The 18,204-nt window shown below is 33.4% G+C and overlaps 3 protein-coding genes across 6 annotated transcripts; 1 reads left to right on the top strand and 2 right to left on the bottom strand.

Annotated features, from left to right (window-relative positions):
- Positions 1-1,462: 1,462 nt before the first annotated feature.
- On the bottom strand, positions 1,463-2,230 carry LOC105166051 (peptidyl-prolyl cis-trans isomerase). The gene has a single exon (XM_011085267.3). The coding sequence runs from the start codon at positions 2,189-2,191 to the stop codon at positions 1,673-1,675; it is 519 nt and encodes a 172-aa protein (XP_011083569.2). The 5' UTR covers positions 2,192-2,230; the 3' UTR covers positions 1,463-1,672.
- Positions 2,231-6,157: 3,927 nt separating this feature from the next.
- Positions 6,158-8,771, top strand: LOC105166050 (F-box protein At5g67140). Its single transcript, XM_011085266.3, has 5 exons — positions 6,158-6,347; positions 6,446-6,592; positions 7,223-7,358; positions 8,085-8,183; positions 8,272-8,771. The coding sequence occupies exons 1-5, from the start codon at positions 6,250-6,252 to the stop codon at positions 8,482-8,484; spliced, it is 693 nt and encodes a 230-aa protein (XP_011083568.1). The 5' UTR covers positions 6,158-6,249; the 3' UTR covers positions 8,485-8,771.
- A 413-nt stretch (positions 8,772-9,184) lies between these two features.
- Positions 9,185-14,616, bottom strand: LOC105166049 (filament-like plant protein 7). 4 transcript variants are annotated; one of them, XM_088882907.1, is made up of 6 exons: positions 14,278-14,616; positions 13,793-13,972; positions 13,145-13,316; positions 10,559-13,025; positions 10,424-10,481; positions 9,185-9,909 (listed from the first exon to the last, which is right to left on the bottom strand). In XM_088882907.1, exons 2-6 carry the CDS (start codon positions 13,895-13,897, stop codon positions 9,430-9,432), a joined length of 3,282 nt encoding a protein of 1,093 aa, XP_088739033.1. In that variant the 5' UTR covers positions 13,898-13,972; positions 14,278-14,616; the 3' UTR covers positions 9,185-9,429. The 4 variants fall into 4 exon arrangements, with proteins under 4 accessions (XP_088739033.1, XP_011083567.2, XP_011083564.2 ...); XM_011085265.3 differs by having other exon boundaries at positions 13,172-13,316; positions 13,793-13,975; XM_011085262.3 differs by having other exon boundaries at positions 13,793-13,975.
- Positions 14,617-18,204: the final 3,588 nt, after the last annotated feature.

The following is an 18,204-nucleotide window of genomic DNA, read 5'->3' on the forward strand; positions in this document are numbered from 1 at the left end:
CTAGAAGATTATGATTGACTGTAATTTTTTTCTTTATTTTCTCATTCTTTTTTTTTTAAAAAAAAAATAATCACAAGCGTTTGTTGAATTGGTTGGCATAATTTAATGTAATATAAATTAAAAAAATTACAAATCCCATAATATTTAAAGTGCTTAATTGTGATGAAAAGAATGCACCAAAAATGGAGTAAGAGATTAGGTACATCTTTGAACAAATCCATCAACCTTTAAACTATTCATTCTTCTAAATTAAAGAAACAAAAGTTAGTGAAGTCAATGTTCTATCAACACTTCATTTGTACTTTTTCCAAAATCAAAATCATAAGTCATCTTTTCATTTTTTGTTTTTTTATATTTCGTAACAAGAGAATATTGGGATTTACTGACAAATATCTTTAATATACGTTATTTTGAGGTGACGTGTAATTTAAATAAAAATATTACAAAACTTGTGAATGATATTTATCCATCAAAGCTATCATTTGAAAATGAATACTGCATAAAATATTCATAAGGAATTCCTCTATCAACTTATATTAGGGATTGGTTTGCAACACGTAAACGTATCAGAGGGAGTTGTTTCTGCACGATAATGTTCTAGTAATTAGTGACGTAGTATGAACTATTAGTCTCGATCTCGATAATTTTGAATATAATGTTATATTTTGAGAAGAAGAAGCGGAAAAAGCGTGTGTTGCATTATTCAGTCTGTCATTGTCAGAAACGCCCGAAACAACTAGGCAAAAGGGTAACAACTGCAATTTGACTTTTTCAGCTGTAAAACCATTCCCTAACAATAGAGTAAATAAACGTCATTTGAGGCAAGGTGACTTGTGAGAAGAGAAACGGTCAGACGTATCACGATTTCTTTAATAATCTGAGGAGGGAGGAGGAAAGTCGTACGTCTTTACTTGGATTTATTTATGGATGTATCGTTTTGTTGGGTGTGCGTGGTGGAGGGTTCAACCCACCCACACCCGATCCGGACGTCTACGCTCTACCCATTTCACATTCTTACTGTAGAAGAATTTGGGCTGCTTTTATTGAAATTCAGCCCAATGACATGGCCCATCATTAGTTTAATTTCATACGATTTCGATTTTTAGTATGGGCCTACAGCACTATACTTGATATAAAAAATATTATTATTTTTAATTGTTGTTAATAATTTTAAAATAAACACGAAATGCATTGTTATATTTAATTACTTTTAATATTTATAATGAAAATTTTGATTAATGAAATATATATATATATATAGTAGCTTAAACCCGGGACTGTTTGGACATTTTCTTGTGGGGTTTTTAGCATCATAAATTCCAAAAACTCTTTTATAACTACAGAAGAAACTGTTACAAGATATGAAAATTTTAAATTATTTCAAAACTTAATCCATAAATTTTGAGGCCTTTTTAAAGTATTTTATAGAATTAAAAGTATAATTTTGTTAAAAGAGAATATGTTTAACTAATGAAATTATTATATTAAATCAATACCCAAAACAATCATATTTTTTCAATGGAAAATGAAAACACAAATTAACTATAGGAGATTTGGAGAAATTTGCAAGTGCAACTTCTCATTCCATCCACAATTAAGCTCAGATAATTCCACATAAGCAAACCATGCCCCACTTTATTGGGATCGCTATTATTACCACTCTTCAATCAACTCAAGCCAGCTGACCGCAGTCAGCAATCACTACGGGCTTCGCCGTTCGCCCGGAAGACGATCCCACCTTCTCAACACCCTTCACCACGTCCATCCCCTCCACCACCTGCCCAAACACCACGTGCTTCCCGTCAAGCCACGCCGTTTTTGCCGTGCAGATGAAGAACTGCGACCCGTTCGTGTTTGGCCCCGCGTTCGCCATCGACAGGATTCCCGGCCCCGTGTGCTTCTTGATGAAGTTCTCATCCGCGAATTTCGAGCCGTCGATGGATTCTCCTCCCGTCCCGTTCCCCGCCGTGAAGTCGCCCCCCTGGCACATGAACCCCGGGATCACCCGGTGGAAAGTTGAGCCCTTGAAGTGGAGTTTCTTGCCGGAGCGTCCCACGCCCTTCTCGCCTGTGCAGAGGGCGCGGAAGTTCTCCGCCGTGCGAGGCGTCGTTTCGGCGAAGAGCTCCATCACGATCCGTCCGGCGGGTTGGCCGCCAATTGTGATGTCGAAGTAAACCTTAGGGTTTGCCATTGCAGAGAGGTGAGTTTGTGCTGTGCGTTTTCTTGCAACTGTCGTGGAGTTTATATAATGTGACTGGCGGTGTAAAAATTCCGAACGCATACAGACACGTGTCTCGTGTGGGTCGTGTAGGTGATTTGTATGGGTTAAATAGGGTGGGGCCAGCAGAATAAGCATCACGTAGAGGGCACGCCAAACGGGCCCACAGTAAAGATGCATGCAACGCGAATCCAGTAAAGTTGCATCACCAATGGTCCAAAATTGATTAGCCTTTTTCTGTGTATTTTTATTTAAATAATAATTTATATATTTTTATGGAAAAAGAAGTATTTCAACTGTTTTTTAAATTATTTTTTATTTATTACTGTATCATTCAATATATTCAAATTTAAGTACTAATCTAACACATAGATAAACTTATTTACTCAATTTTTTTGTTAAACTATTTTCCACTACTTTATTTTAACCTAACGTGCCTTTTTTTAATTTGATATTTATTTAATATTTGCAATACATTATTAATAAATTTAATTGTAATATTACGTACAATTTATGCATTTATATGATATATTTGTAATTGAGTTTATTACTACGTTGTGAGTTTTTATTTAAGGCATAAATTTATCATAGCGGTGAAATTCTTTACAGTTATTTAAAGAGACGCTATCTTTCTTGATTAGGTACACTGAAAAAATGAACTTTTCTATTAAGAATTTTATACGAGTGCTAAAAAATATAATTTAAGATTTTGGTAACGTAACTGAAAATGAGTTATTAGTCTTTTCGATGCGTACAAATAGGATGTAATATTGTTGTACGCTAATGGGATTCAATAAATAAGTTATAATCAACAGTCAATATTTCACTAATAAATACATTATGATCACCTTATTTGAAAAATAATTATAAACACAAATCATTCAATTTTTACGACACTTATATATAGTTGAATGGGAAAAATGATGTATATGTGCATGTGGTTGCTCGTTCAATGGCTCAAGTATGGTGATGAGTGTGTATAGAGTGTTTGTGATAATCGGTATAAAATACTTAAAGACTTGGTAAATTATAATGAATTTTTCTCATTGTTTGAAAAATTATTAGTACTCGTTGATTTTAAAGGTTGTTTAACAATTAGTTTAATTTGTTAGTTTTTATTAAATTTTCATCCATTTTTTTAGATAAAATTGATCAAAATACCCTTGTGAACTATGAATTATAATTTTATTATTTTTTAAAAAATTTTGAATACTTCTTTTCTATAATTTTCATTCATTTTGTTGGAATTTCTTTTAACACTAAAGGTAAAGTTGATCATTTCAAACATCCGACAAGACAATACATAATTTTATCAAATATCATGAAATATTTATAATTTTTTAAATAATAAATAAATATTCATAATTATATTAAATATCGGGAACTAGTTCTAATTTGCCCAAAACATTATGTAATTGTTAAGAAAATTTGTACTCGAATATGATTCGATCGAACCAATCCAATCATATGATAAATATATTACACTTATTATATAATGGATTTAAATTTGATCAAGTCGAATTTGAATAAAATTTCGTGCTCAAAAGCAGTCAAATATTCGGGAAGGGTGATGATGAGTGGCTTACTTTTTCCCAAGTTGAAATGGGGATGCATCAAAAATAAAAACGCAACTGGCAGATAAGGCCAGACTGTGGCCTTTGTATCCTTTTCAAGTGATGGGGTAAAGCCTCTAAATTCGAATTCAAGCCTCCACACCACACCACTTAAAAAGTCATCTCGTTAGGGAGGGAAGATCTTGGAGCTTAAAAGCCACTTAAGCTACTCATTTGCAAATAATGTGGAACACTTTGCCTACTTTTTTACATCTCTTTGCTTCTACGATTCTCAAATACTTATATATTTTTTACTACTGCTTAGTTCTCAAATAAAAAATTAACCTCATTTTATATCTAAAAAAAATTAGTTTTTTAGGTGATTTTTTTTTTTACTTATTTGGAAGGAACTATAATTTCCAATATACGAAATCCGGGAAATTAATTAGATAATTAAATTTAAAATATTAATTTGGAAAGTGAAATAAAAAGATAATATTTGTAGTGTGTTTTAATGAAAAAGGTATGTATTAAATATTGTTATTCTGTATTGTTGCGTCAAATGCAGCCACATATTCCAGACGTAAAGTACGTACACCATAGAATTAGATTCTCATATGCATTATGGTAAGAGAGTTAAAATTACAATTTCACTCTTCCCATAACGCTTCTTCTATGGTTATTATTCTCCTTCTGAAGGGCAAATTAGACATATTGCACCCTCATTGGATCCAACGGCTATCCTTATGAGGAAATTCCTTTGATGCCCTCATCCTCATTCATTATCCCTCATCATGCTAAATTATATTTTTACTTTTTGAAATTAGGCTAAAACACATAAAATACTCCCTATTTTTTATTAAAATTACAGTTTGACTCCTTAAAAGTTATAGTTGTAATTACAATTACACTCCCTATTCAAAAGCAAAACTTACAGAAATACCTTATACCTTCTGAAAAATATTGCCTTGGAGGCGTTTAACTATAATTTTACAAAAAAATAAAGAATATTTCTGCATTTTGTCATAACCGCAGTAGGTGTTAATGTAATTTACTAAAAAAAGAATGGCAGATTAGCAGGAGTCACATACGTGGCACATGATCTTTAAGTACTTGATTCGAGGGAAATGGTCACATGAGGTAACCCTTTTTTAGGGAAATTTGGCGTAAAAATTTTATTTTTGGTCCCATTATTTATTTTTACATAAATAAAAATACTAAGTTTAATTAAATTTATTTATATTAGATACAATTTAACGTCTTTTATTATTTTTTAATTTGAATTATTATTTTATTTCAAAAAATAATAATACACTTTGATGTTTCCTCCCCTAGAAAAAAGACTGAAAAATGAAGGTAAAATACCAACCTAATACATTTTTTATTTTGATTCAAATCAATTATTGGTCACACCATATCGTTGGACCCCACCTTTATATCTAGATTGACAATCAAGATTCAATAAGACAATCGAGAGTGGCCGACCGACACGAGTAAAATGTCCATAATGCCCCTCAAATATATGGACGCAAATTGGAAAAAGCATCCAAGGTAAGGGTGCATATGTCATTTCAGCCTCCTCGTAATTAATATGAAAAAAAAATTACAAATATCCATCTCACGACAATAAAAAATGCCAATGAGATATTGCTCGGATGATAAAACTGAAGCCTTCTAATCAAAAGTCCGTGTCGCATGAATTTAAGTGTTTAATTAATCATAATAGCTTGTTATTTTTATGTCTGAATTTGAATATACTGAAATAATATTTCTTTGCACCCCTAAAAATACCTAAGTCGCATTCACCTCTTAAAATATCAAATTAACAAAAAATATTGCGTAAACTTTTAAGCAGCTATATAAATACTTTACAGTAATTTATATTGTAATAAATTTATTTTAGGGATGTAAATAAATAAAAGCATTTTCCTCTGGGAGGTGAATGCGACCACATGCATACTTTAAAGGTGGAATTGGAAACGGTATCTAATCCTTTTTGTTATTTTTAAGGTAAATTAAAATTACCTTTTTTAAGATTTGACATAATAATAAATATTTTATTATTATTTAAAAATTATAAATGCAGTCTTAATTTTAACGTCCGTCTAGCAATGATCGCATTCCAAACGTATTTTTATTTAAAAAAATTATTATAATTATGTTGAATTTTAAAAAAAGTATACTTAATTCATAATATTAATATTGATACTTCCAAAAATAGAGAATCTAAGAAGGTAGTTTTATAAGTGAGCAACCAATGAATCGAAAGATTCTGGCAGGGTAGATTAAATATAGTGAAAGAAAGTAACGTGACAAGAAGATGACGACACCTTGTGCTCATTTCATCCACGACTTTTCTCTTGTTTTCATCAGCCTACGTATTTAATTCAATTTTTTCCACCCATTCTCTGTTTAGACTGTTTTCCTTGTTATTCCCCCTTCTTCTTCTCCTCCTCCCCCAATTCTTGGTTCGACGACATGAGGAGAGGAGTTGAAGAAGCAGAAATTGATCGGCTGCCCAGTGATTTATTAGCCCATATCTTTTCGCTGATCACTTGCTTCAAAGATTTGGCTCAGTGAGTCCCTTCTTCTGGAAATGCATTTCTTTGGTTGAATTGAATTGTGTGTTGTTTATGTGTGAAAATCTGTGTTTTTTCGTGTGTATATGGATTAGGGCTAGTAGGGTTTGCAGGAAATGGAAGCAGGGGGTGGAGGAGTCTTTGGCCCGGAGAGAGAAGCTGAGTTTTTCAGGGTGGAAAATGGATGATGAGTCCACCACGCGACTGGTGTTCTTGGCTTACAGTCTCAAGGAGCTTGACATGTATGATTTCTTGTTGAGCTTTACATGAGTATATTTGTATGTCTGGATTGATAAATGGAATTTTGTGTTGCTTTAAGGTCTTTTGACTTTTGAGTTTGATGCTCCTAAATTCCAGTTCTAAGTGTGGAATCTGCATTTGTTGAGTGGAACTAGTGTAGTTTAAAAATTTTGTGGTGACTGTTAATTCTAGTGCTAAGATTATAATGGATTATGTAACTGGAACGTGGACTGTTTTGGGGATTCTTGATTGGAATAATATGTATGATGGTGAAGTTTTTTGTATTAGAATCTTCTTGTTCTTTATTTCTTGGAGCTTGATGGTTGTTTGGATGAGAGTTGGAGTAGTGTTGAAGATGCGTCTGGATGAGATGCAATCAGGATGATGGGATCACCTAAATAATTGCGATGTGCATTAGTTTTTGGTGTGGCGGTGCTGGCTAGGCTATGGGTGGTTATTTACAATTGAAATATGTGTTATCTCATATTAATAGTAAAACTATTTATAAAGGGACCGAAAGAAAGAATACCTGTAAGTCTGCATATCTAAACGAAAAACAAAATGACTACTCATTGCTGTGGTGGCAAGTAGAGATGCATCAGTTAATGATATTGATTCCTATGAAACTGTAGATCGAGGAGTCGATGGGGTTGTCAAATAACTGATTATGGGCTTCTCCAATTGTCCATGGCAAAATGTGTTGGCAATCTATCTTCAGTTTCTCTGTGGGGTTCAACTGGAATCACGGATAAAGGAGTTATTCAACTGGTATGCAGTCAATTCTTTCTTGCACTGAAGAGTATGTCAGAGCAGCAATAATGAAGTAAAATTCATTGATAAAGTATGGTGTTTTGTTGCAACATTTTGATGTTTCAGTTTGAGCAAGGTTTTTGCCATTTGATTAAAGAATATCATGTCATGAAGTGATATAGAAAGTTCTTTACTGCTTCAAAAAGCAAGATAGACGTACATAATTATATAGACTTCTCTTGAGGTTTGGTATATTGCAAAAGGCATTGGACCCTGGTTTTCATATTGTACTTATTGCCGTTCTGTTGTCAAGGAAGAATCTGTAAAATAAAATATGATCGCACAGGTTGTAGTGCAATTGAGAAACGTTTTGGTAATAAGTAATACGTACGTCGAAAGTATGTTGCTGGTTGTATTAAGAGAAAGGTGTATGGGGTAGATACTGTCTTTTCGGGGAATTGATTATTACCTTCAACTGCAATATGCTCATGGAGATGTGGTGTTCTTGTTTCCTTTAGAATTTCGCCTTTTGTTACTCATAAAGTAGATATAAAAAAAGAGCATGGTTGCATCGGCTAACTTAGAGCCACCTTTTCCCATGTTAATATCCAACAGTCTTCTCCAGTTCGCTGAGCAACGTGCAAATTTATAAATTAACTATCTACTGATCTTGATCCCCAATTACCAGCTTCACTCCATTTCATACTTGCCTACATTTATATATTGGTTTAATTTCCAATGCAGATCTCCAGGGCTACTTCTCTAGAACACCTCAACATTGGTGGTACATTTATCACCGATGCATCCCTGTTTGCCATTGCAGATAGCTGTCCTCGTCTGAAGGTACGCAAAACATTCTTGAATTTATCAGTGTAGCCTTACCTTAAAATGTGTGGACATTAACCAAGACACTAATGTCTTTTTTTGGCAGAGTCTTGTTTTGTGGGGGTGTCGACAAGTAACAGAGGATGGACTTATCACTGTTGTAAATAAATGCCGTAAACTAGAGTCCATCAATGTGTGGGGTATGAGGGTGCCCCTCAACTGCTTCGTCGCCCTGCTCACGATTAAGCCAGCCCTTCAAATTCAGCCTAAAGGAGTTGTGTTGCACGAGGATAGGTTCCCTATTTGGCCTATCTACTGACAAAGCAATCTTTTTGTACAGAAGAAACTGCATATATTTCTCAAATTTATTGGTGATCGATCACAATGGCGTGTACAGGTTGATCAACCTTGTATTTATAGATTCAGGAAAAAATAAAAAATAAAACTTGTGAGCTATTAGAGAGTGATTTTTCAGTTTTTATCTTCGCTGGGAATGACTGATTTTATGGTTGGATTGTGGTTGTGGTCGGGCCAGTTTACCTTTTCATGCCTAAGTATTGATGTATGTGCTGTATAAAAGATCCAATTCAATAAAGTATTGCTTAATCTTTTTTTTTAAGTAAAATAATAATAAAATTTTTATATTAGTTTAAAACCATGTATAGAGCTGATTTCACTATTTTATGATTTGATTTTGAACAAATGTATTGCAATCAAACTCCGTGAATTATGATGTTGACACACATATTTGAAGTTGAAAAAGGTGTATTTGATAGTATTGTTCAAGAAAAATGATTACCCTATTAGTATACAAGCACAAGAATGAAGCCTATTTGATTATGTTATCGGTTTTAAAAAACGTAATTAAACCCAAATACTTTTGTTTATATGTTTTCTCATACACAATTTTATTAACTTATCATAATATATTCTCATATTCGTACTAAAATTTATACAAAATTGAAATCACATGTTTTCCACTAAAAATGAAAACATAAACAAAAAGGTTGGAAATCAGGTGAAAGATTGAAGCATGCTTTTCACTAGCTTTCTGGAGGCACTGATGGAACTTCTGACCTTTCTTTTGTGGTTATATTTACATCAAGATACAGTGATGCACACAAAAACTTGCCAACCTCTCTCTCTATATATATCCACTCCTCTAATTAGACAAAAATACCATTTCACATACCCAGCACAGGTAACAAACAACAAGAATCAAAATCCAATTCCTCGAGTCAAATCATTATTGCAGCAATGCAGCCTATGAGAAGGATGTTTTTAGGCTGTTACCTTTCTTTCGTCGCCTAAATAGCCTCTTGAAGAAACTTCTTCCTCCTTTTTTCTTGCACGGGACAATATCCATGGAAGCAGCTGAGGTTTTACATTTCTCATCGTGATTAGTTCCGCTCAGATCAGTGAACTTGCTCGAAGATTCCATTGCTGCATTGGTACTAACAGCAGAACTGTCATTTCCGTTTTTAGTATCATTTTTGGTTCCCGGAGAAGCAACAAGTCGAGCCTTATCCTCTGCTAGCATTTTATCAAGTAGGGACGATCGCTGGCTAATATTTTTCCGGGGAGTTGAGAGGCTGGTAACAACAGAGTCAGCAGGGGTAGATATTACCTTATCAAAGAGAGCTGCATCGCTAGGTGAAGCCAGTGCCTTCAATTGCTTCCCAAGATTTAGGATGGTCTCTTGGCATTCAGCCAATTTTTCTGAAGCTGCGGTGATCTCCCAATCCTACATGATATTGGATATGAATTAATAAATTAAACCTGTTCCGAGTATACATCATAAGTTAATATGATGAGCAAATTTACTAATTTTAAGCAATACGATGTGTTTACCACAGAGTTTTTCACTTCTACTCGTTCATATCCACATAATTTAACAGATAAATATCTCAATATTGTCTCATTTTCTCGTTCCAAAAGTAAAGCAAGAGACTAGGAAACAGAGAAGTTTTTTTTACACGGAATCCAGTTTACTCTTTAGTGATACACGACCTAACAAGGCCTATTTTCTTTCAGTAAGCAAGTGAATGGTTTCTCTCTGTCCTGCCATTTATTGGTATTGTTCAATCAGTTCATTGGATATTACACCTGCATGAAACTTCGCTAATGTAGTGGACTTCTTAAAATTTTAAAATACCAGGAAGTCCAAGTGAATGCAACATTGAGATCGTGAATAAAAATTCGACCTCCACACATAACTTCTGGACACCAAATGTAAAAAATCGGACAGCATAACTTACATTTTGAAGTTGCTTTTCCCAGTGCTTTCCATTATCAGGAATTTCCTTGCTCGTCATGCTGAAATCACAAATTTAGAAAACAGTAAGGCAAAGGTAATATGTGTTTGCAAATGGGAAAAGATCACAAAAATGCACCTCTTTAGCTGTATCTTTAGGTCATGGCATGTTTCTTCAAGTTTTTTGCAAGAGTTAGTTCTATTTTCCAGCTCATGTTCTAAATGTAAAATCTTTTGGCAAGCTTTCCTCAGTTCATGATTGGTTTCCATAACCTGGGCCTGGAGGTCTTCTTTCATCATCTTTTGTTTTTCAATTTGATTTTCAGTTTTGCCCTCAGATTGCTTCATAATTTCCAACTGGGGGAGATGATTCTCAGTCTTGTCTTTGGATTCTTGAGGTTGAATCCTGAAGCATTCACCCTTAACAATTTCTGGCTGAAGTATGGCCTCCAAATCTACAGTTGAGGATTCCTTATTTGCCTCTTCTTTTCTAGGAGTCTGAAGTTCCTCCATTTGACAAGCACTGTTATCGGCACTCAGAGTAGAAACTATGGGAAGATATCGCATATCTTCTCTTCGGATATGCAGTCTGTTACATTCTGCATAGTGATTAGCAAATCCACCATCTACCTCACTCTCACTTCTTGAACCATCCAATTCATCCCAATCTAAATGATTTCTGATAGCATCCTTCATGCTCGAAACATCCTGAAGGGAAAAGCAGTGGTTTATTATCCATTCCAAGTTAGAACCTACTTGCTGAACAAACTGCTCAAGATCAGTTGTTCCGTCCAACAAATCATTGCAAGTTTGAACAAGTTGTTGCAAAATGGTAGAGAGTTCAGCAGTTTTCCATTGAAAAACTCGAACCATGTAACCTGTAGGGTTTTCTGCATTCTTATATGATAAAAGCTTATCATCCTTCCCTGAGAGAGATTCTGATGCACCATTGTCTTGTGATTGTATATTTATTCCTTCAAGGAGCTCAAGAACCTTGTGTACTGATATGCTCACATCTGACCGCAATTTCTTGATACTTCTCTTGGTGTTTGAGGAATCATTTTCATTTCCTTCATCAAATGCATCCAAATTCGATGACTTAATCGGTGATGGCGAAATAACATGTTCATTTTCCTTACATGATGCATCAGCAGTAGTATCTACATTATTGTCTGCCAAAGCAACTTTAATATCCTCTAGTACTTCCTGGGGGTTTCTTTGTGATGCATGACTATAATCCAAAAGCATTTTCAGCATATCACCAAGCCATCCAGAAACTCTATTGGCATCTATGTACTGAGACTGAATTTCCTGGCCCGAGATCAAAGGTTTTAATGGACAATTATTAAGTGAAGCCAACTCCATACCAGGTGCAGACGAAGAATGCCCATCAGGTTCTCTTCCTGAAGTACCATTAATCGTATTACCTTCCTCATGATGGGAACTTCCAGCTGAATAATTGGCAGATCCTATTGCTAACTTTTCCATCTCGGCAAAGTCATCCATGAGATTCATGTCTGAAGCTCCCACATTTCTGTGAAATGGTGCTCCGAATTGTTTCTTATTTTTAAAATGCTCAAGCTCTGATATCAAAGCAGAAGCCCAGGACTCAGCACAGCTGGCTTTGTCATCACTGCCCACATCAGATGAAGCTACCAGAGAATTTTCCTTCAAGAAACATAAGTCTTTGTCTGATTCATAAGTTGGTTGGCATTTTAGTAATTCTTCAACCTGTCCTTCAGTTCCTGATAACCTGGAAGCTAAATGAGCAAATGTGGTACTGGAAAACTGGAGTTCATTCGATTTCTTGTTAAGGGTATCCTTGAGAGGGTTTTTTTGTTCTTCCATTGTATACAACTGCTCAGTCAGGAGATCGATCCTCTTGCTTGGTGCATCAGGAGCCACTTCAACACAAAATTTCATTGAACTAGTCGGTGAATGATTTGATTTTCTTCGTCTAGTTCCAACTTGATCATTTCCAAGCATTTCAACTTCACTCTTCATTTTTGCCAAAGCAGCAGGGCCAGGCAGCCGTTTTCGGACAAGGAGTCGTAGTCTTTGACATTCCGATTCCAATTTTGCAATTCTTTTTACATTCTCTTCATGTCGCTTTCGAGCAACATCAGCTGTTCGGCAATTGAATTCTCTCTCCTCATTCCGAATGTCAAGCTCCTTCTCAAGAACACGAACCTCATACTTCAGAGAAGCTTTTTCTTTTTCAGTAGAGTCTACTCTCAACATAAGAGCATTAAAATCAGCCTCGAGTTGAGTTCTGTATTTGCTTAAATCTTCAATCACCATGTCCTTTCCTGATAGAGCTTTCATAAGCTGAGAATTTTCAGCTTCTAATTTGGCAAGCCTCTTACCTGCCTCTGCTAACTTTTCATCTAGAGCAATCTTTATTTTCTCAAATTCTTCCGACGCCCTTACGACTGCACCATGAACTCTTTTCTCATGCTCTTCCCGAACAAAACGCAATTGTTGCATACATTCCTTCAAAGCTGCATCCAAGTGGCCTATTCTTTCTTCCGAAGCAGCTTTCTGCTGTAAAACCTTATCAAATTCTTGCTTCAATGATATTGCTTCAGTCTCCGCTTTCTCCCATCCTATATATGCGTATTGAAAACTTGAGATATTTCACTGTGAAAATTTTCTAGGAAAAAATTTGAAAAATTCTTCCCTGGGTATTAATATGTATCGGTGGTAATCAGAGAAAAGAAATTACTTAGCATTTTGTTGAGCGGAAGATCACCTGCAATAGCTTCCTCTGCAATTTTCACCTGCTTCTTTGCAATATTATCCTTGGCATTGGACTCAGAAAGGGCAGAGGAAAGCTTTTCATTTAATATCCTAAGATCTCTCTCTAATTCTATTTTCTCATTCTGAAGTTTCTGTACCTGTAAAACCAATGTACAATAAGATTTTGTGTCTGCAACACTACGCAAATGCAAGATCCTAGAAACAGAAGTTTCTACAACCAAATTTATTCCGTTGGTTTCAAGTTGAATATAGTACTTTCTACAGGTTGAGTGGTTTATTCTTGTGCAGTGATCTCTGTATTCCTATCAATTCAGGCTCATTCTCATACCTTAGTCGAATAACATCTCTGTTATCAGTGTGAAGTTGACACTGTAACACTCAGGTCATTAAACATAAGTTCATTCAGAGGAATTCGTATGGTAGTTGAAAGAAAGAAAACCATCGCCTAAACGCTGGATAACAATCGATGATCACAGAAAAAGAAAAGACCAATTTGCAAGTGCATCATACATATGCAAAATGGAAAATAAAAAGTCCGATGAAATTCTTAAATTCTAAGTCCACAGCTGCAGACAATGTGTCAAGAAATATGTTAAGCAATTGACAACAAGACCTCAGTTACTTCTTCTTCAAATCTGCTCAAAGAATTGTTTGCTTTATCAGCTACTAATGTCTTCTCGGTAGATCTTTTCTTCCAGAGCCACGACTTCTGATCCATTTTGATTTTCAGTATCTTCCAGCTCAAAAAAGACTCGGAAATAGCAGCAACATTATCGAATACCAGACCTGGTCACTTCTAAAATATTCCACAGAAACAGTCACTAATCTGCACCAGCTACATTTCATCATAGAAGACAAGGACTGAACCAAAAACAAAAAAAGAGCTGAAAATCAAACAGTGTTTATCAAACAAAAATGGATATTGCTAAGCAATGAACCCTAAATAGTCAACAGGCAGCCAATGGATCGCTACAGACAACATTCCCCCAAAAAAAAAATATGCAGAGAAGCAATTAGTGAATCATTCTGCGGAGTAATATGACATCTTTAGCAAATAACTTGAAAATATTGACATTGATTAATTCAATTAGCACCTACCGGTCTTCCGAGAGAGGAAAATGCAGAGAGGTGGCTTCACTTGCGCGAAACGAAGAGCAAATCCTGCAAATACGTAGAAGATGATAGTGAATGTAGTGTGTGTTTATATGCAACTCTCTCTCTCTCTCTCTCTCTCTCTCTCTCTCTCTGGGGATGAGTGAGAAAAAGGGGGAGTGTGAGGGTGGATCTGAGTGTCGGGCGGGTCGGGATTGCTTGAAAAGGGACTTCGGCGGGTTACTTTTGAGCGGACGGAGCTGAAAGAGCGGGCGCGTCGGTGTCGCTTTCAATTTTTGATCAAATATCATCATTTCATGATTCATGTGACATGTCTTCTGTCCATCTCATAAACCAACCCCAATCCATACATACATTAAAACTGCCACAACGCCATTGTTTGCTTTTAAAATATGTTTTCATCTTTTTAAAAATTACAATCTATTATGATTTAATACAATAATAAATATTTTTTATTATCTATTAAGTATAAAATTATATATTTTTATGAAAGTCTATAATTATCAATTTTTTTCCCTTGATTGTATTTCTTTTTATTTTTTAAAATTAAAATTATAAAAAAATCAAATGAAATTGATAGAAAAAAGTAATAAATTATAAAAAAAAATATTCATTTAGTTCAAAAAAACTTAAAAAATAAATAAAATTATAATTTTTAATTCATAAGGCATTCCAGTCAACTTCACACAAAAAATTGATTAAAACCTAATGAAAACTAACGAATTTAGCTAGTTATTAGATGAATGTTAAAATCAATGGATGCTAATAATTTTTCAAACAACGAGAGGTATTTATAAGTATGTTAAACCTCATGAGAGCTTGTTATAATTTACCTTAAATAAAACTTAAGTATATAAGGACGCTGTACATAATTTTCATTATTTAATATTGATCGAGCATATCAAATATTAGTTGTGTGGTAAGATTGAGAATTTACATTCAGAAGAATTTTTTTTAATTTTTTTGGTTCAAATTATTGATATATTTAATTAGCATCAATATTGACATAGGGTGCCCACAGATATATGCACGACCCAAAGGACAATATACCCCATCATTTACATTAAAACTATTAAACCACCCCATATTTATGTACTTTTTTTATTTTGGTCGGATCAACTGATGTTATTAATTATACAAATTGTTCCATATGTGCCTTGTAATGGACTCAATTATGCGGAGAAATTATTTTAATAATATTAAAAAAATATAGAAATGGAGTTGTTTTGATTTTTTTGAAGTAGATAACACCGTGATTTTTAATCGCGATGCTGCCATATTTTATTTTTAAAAAAAAATAGCGACATATAATTTTGAATCGAGGTGCCATTTTTAAAAAATAAATAAATAAATAAAGATCACGATATTGTCCCTAATTTTTTTTAAAAGGAAAGATTCATCAATGGGGTCTTAATAAAAATATCAAGATTTATTATTAAGACCCAATTGATTATTAAGACTCAATTGATGAATTCTTTTTTTTTAAAAAATAGGGACAATACCGCGATCTAAGATGACGGTATTTTAATTTTATTTTTTTATAAAAAATGGCACATGAATTCGAGATCACGGTGCCGTTATTATTAATTTTTTTTAAATGCCACCACCGGAATTAAATTACATCTTCAAGAAAATCAAAACAATTATATTTCTATATATTTTTTTATATTATTAAAATAATTATCCAAGTCACTTAATACGGTTAGTTCAAGCGGATATCTTGAATAAAAAATATACGGAAAAGTAAACAATCTTATGACATTATGGAAAATAATAAATATATTTAAGAGGAAATAACAATATACATAAAAATACGTAATATTCAAATGTATGCTTATCCAATCGAATAAATTTGGATTTTCCTAATATTACATGTTTAGGAGTAACAAATATATTAATTAATTACAATTATTCCTAAGACACATGCCCAAATAAAATTGAACTAATTAATATGATTGTGACTTGATTAAAGAAATACACAAGCATTATTTTAAATTAAATTAGCCAACATATGGTGATATTCCCTTGGCATTGCTTCCATTCCACACTTTGTAATTATGCATCTCCTCAATTTGTTATTAGGATAAACTTTTATTTTATTTTTTTCATTGATTACTTCAAAAGTAAGTATGAGTGTAGAGCACGAAAAGCACTAATAAGAGATGATAACTTTTATATCGAGGCCCGTCACTCAAAGTATGCACACTTTCCTTTCTTAAGATTTAGTGTAATTAATCATTGCCAAAGCTGTCGAATACCATTTCCTATCACCATCTACCTCAGCAGTTCGCCAATGACGCATCAAAATGGTCAAATGGAAACCGCTATATTTTGGATGGATGGATGGATGGATAATGCTGGACACGGATGGCTCCTCAAAGGGTAATTCAGGACCAGGAGGCTGGATGGAATGAAGGGGCCGACGGATTGTAGGATTCTCCATCCACATTTTGAAAAGGTCTGTTAGATTTTTAGTAGCAATCGGCGACTCCAAATTCTTCGTAATTTGAGAATTCATATCCAACACAACTGCTTACGTCTAACAAATAAGTCCATTCGTTAGTTAAAATTCACCGAATTTGTTCATATTAACAAAAAAACTGAATAAAAATTGATATTTATCATCGATTAATATATTACTGACTTATTGCAGGTCAAATAATTTTTTTTTCATCTAACGCTTGAAGACTATGAGGATAATTTGATTATAAAAACACTTATCTAATCTGCAATAAATCAATTGAGAATAAATATCAATTTTCATTCAGTTTTTTAGTCAATATCAGCAAATATAGTGAATTTTGACTAACAAAAAGACTTATTTATTAGATGTAAATAAATTTTAAAAATACTAAATATTTTTTCAAATCACATAAGTTTTTAAGTATAATTATACTAAATCTCATGAAAAAAAAAAAAGGGTGTAATTATTGTTAGTATAAAATATTTTCCTTATTCAGGCTAATAGGAGCCCAACTAAATAGGGCCTAAGGGGATTGGGCTTCCTTGGCGACGCTTTTAAACGGCGCCGTCCCCGCCAAATTGAAACTCTTCATCGCAATTAGGTTTTGATTAATTAATCAAAACAATTTGCTGCTTGAATCCCACTCCACACACACGCATTAATGGCTTTACTCTTCACACCATAAACCTCTCATTGTGATCAAATTTCTTAGTTGAAGTTCTATAAATATGAATTTATTTAAAGGAAATATAAGGGATAATTTACTATTTATTTAAAGGAATTTATTTACTTATTTTACATATCATAGGGGTAAATTGTATTGAACTCAATACGAATATCAATAATTCCATGTTAAAATTGAGTTTTCATCTAAATAACAGAAAAAAAGGAAATTTTATAAATAAATTTGAATTATGAGTTTGAGTCTCACAAAAATATAATACTTATTTTACTTTATATGAATATGTTGTATTTTATGGTTAATTTGTTGAAAAAATTCAATTCTGGGTTACGTCGTTAGCATTTTAGTTTGGGATAGTTGCACTTTATTCTCTTGAGATTTAATGTTTATTTCTATCTAACAAATTAGTCCATTCGGTAGTCAAAATTTACTAAATTTACTGATATTAACAGAAAAATTGAATGAAAATTGATATATACCCTCGATTGACTTATTATTAACTCATTGTAAGTCAAATAATTTGTTTGGATTAAACTACCGCTGAAAGATGTGCCTCTTTATATGTGATACGCGTGAAAACGTATGAAGATAATTTGGTTATAAAAAGATTTATTTGACATGCAATAAGTTAGTAATAAGTCATTCAAGGATAAATATAATGTTTTTTTCAATTTTTTTTGTTAATATCAACAAATTCGATGAATTTTAATAAATGAAGGAACTAAGTTATTAAATGCAAATCTTAAAAGTGTTAAATATAATTTCT

This window comes from Sesamum indicum, linkage group LG7, assembly GCF_026168435.1.
Source record: "Sesamum indicum cultivar Baizhima isolate 11 linkage group LG7, ASM2616843v1, whole genome shotgun sequence".
Lineage (NCBI taxonomy): Eukaryota > Viridiplantae > Streptophyta > Magnoliopsida > Lamiales > Pedaliaceae > Sesamum > Sesamum indicum.

Bases quoted from the DNA above. Each gene is read 5' to 3' on its own strand.
- LOC105166051 (XM_011085267.3), bottom strand. From the start codon at position 2,191: ATGGCAAACCCTAAGGTTTACTTCGACATCACAATTGGCGGCCAACCC.
- LOC105166050 (XM_011085266.3), top strand. From the start codon at position 6,250: ATGAGGAGAGGAGTTGAAGAAGCAGAAATTGATCGGCTGCCCAGTGAT. The intron at 6,348-6,445 runs GTGAGTCCCTTC...TATATGGATTAG, and splicing joins TGCTTCAAAGATTTGGCTCA to GGCTAGTAGGGTTTGCAGGA. The intron at 6,593-7,222 runs GTATGATTTCTT...ATGAAACTGTAG, and splicing joins AGTCTCAAGGAGCTTGACAT to ATCGAGGAGTCGATGGGGTT.
- LOC105166049 (XM_088882907.1), bottom strand. From the start codon at position 13,897: ATGGATCAGAAGTCGTGGCTCTGGAAGAAAAGATCTACCGAGAAGACA. The intron at 10,482-10,558 runs GTGCATTTTTGT...TTGTGATTTCAG, and splicing joins CTAAAGATACAGCTAAAGAG to CATGACGAGCAAGGAAATTC. The intron at 9,910-10,423 runs GTAAGTTATGCT...AATATCATGTAG, and splicing joins GGGAAAAGCAACTTCAAAAT to GATTGGGAGATCACCGCAGC.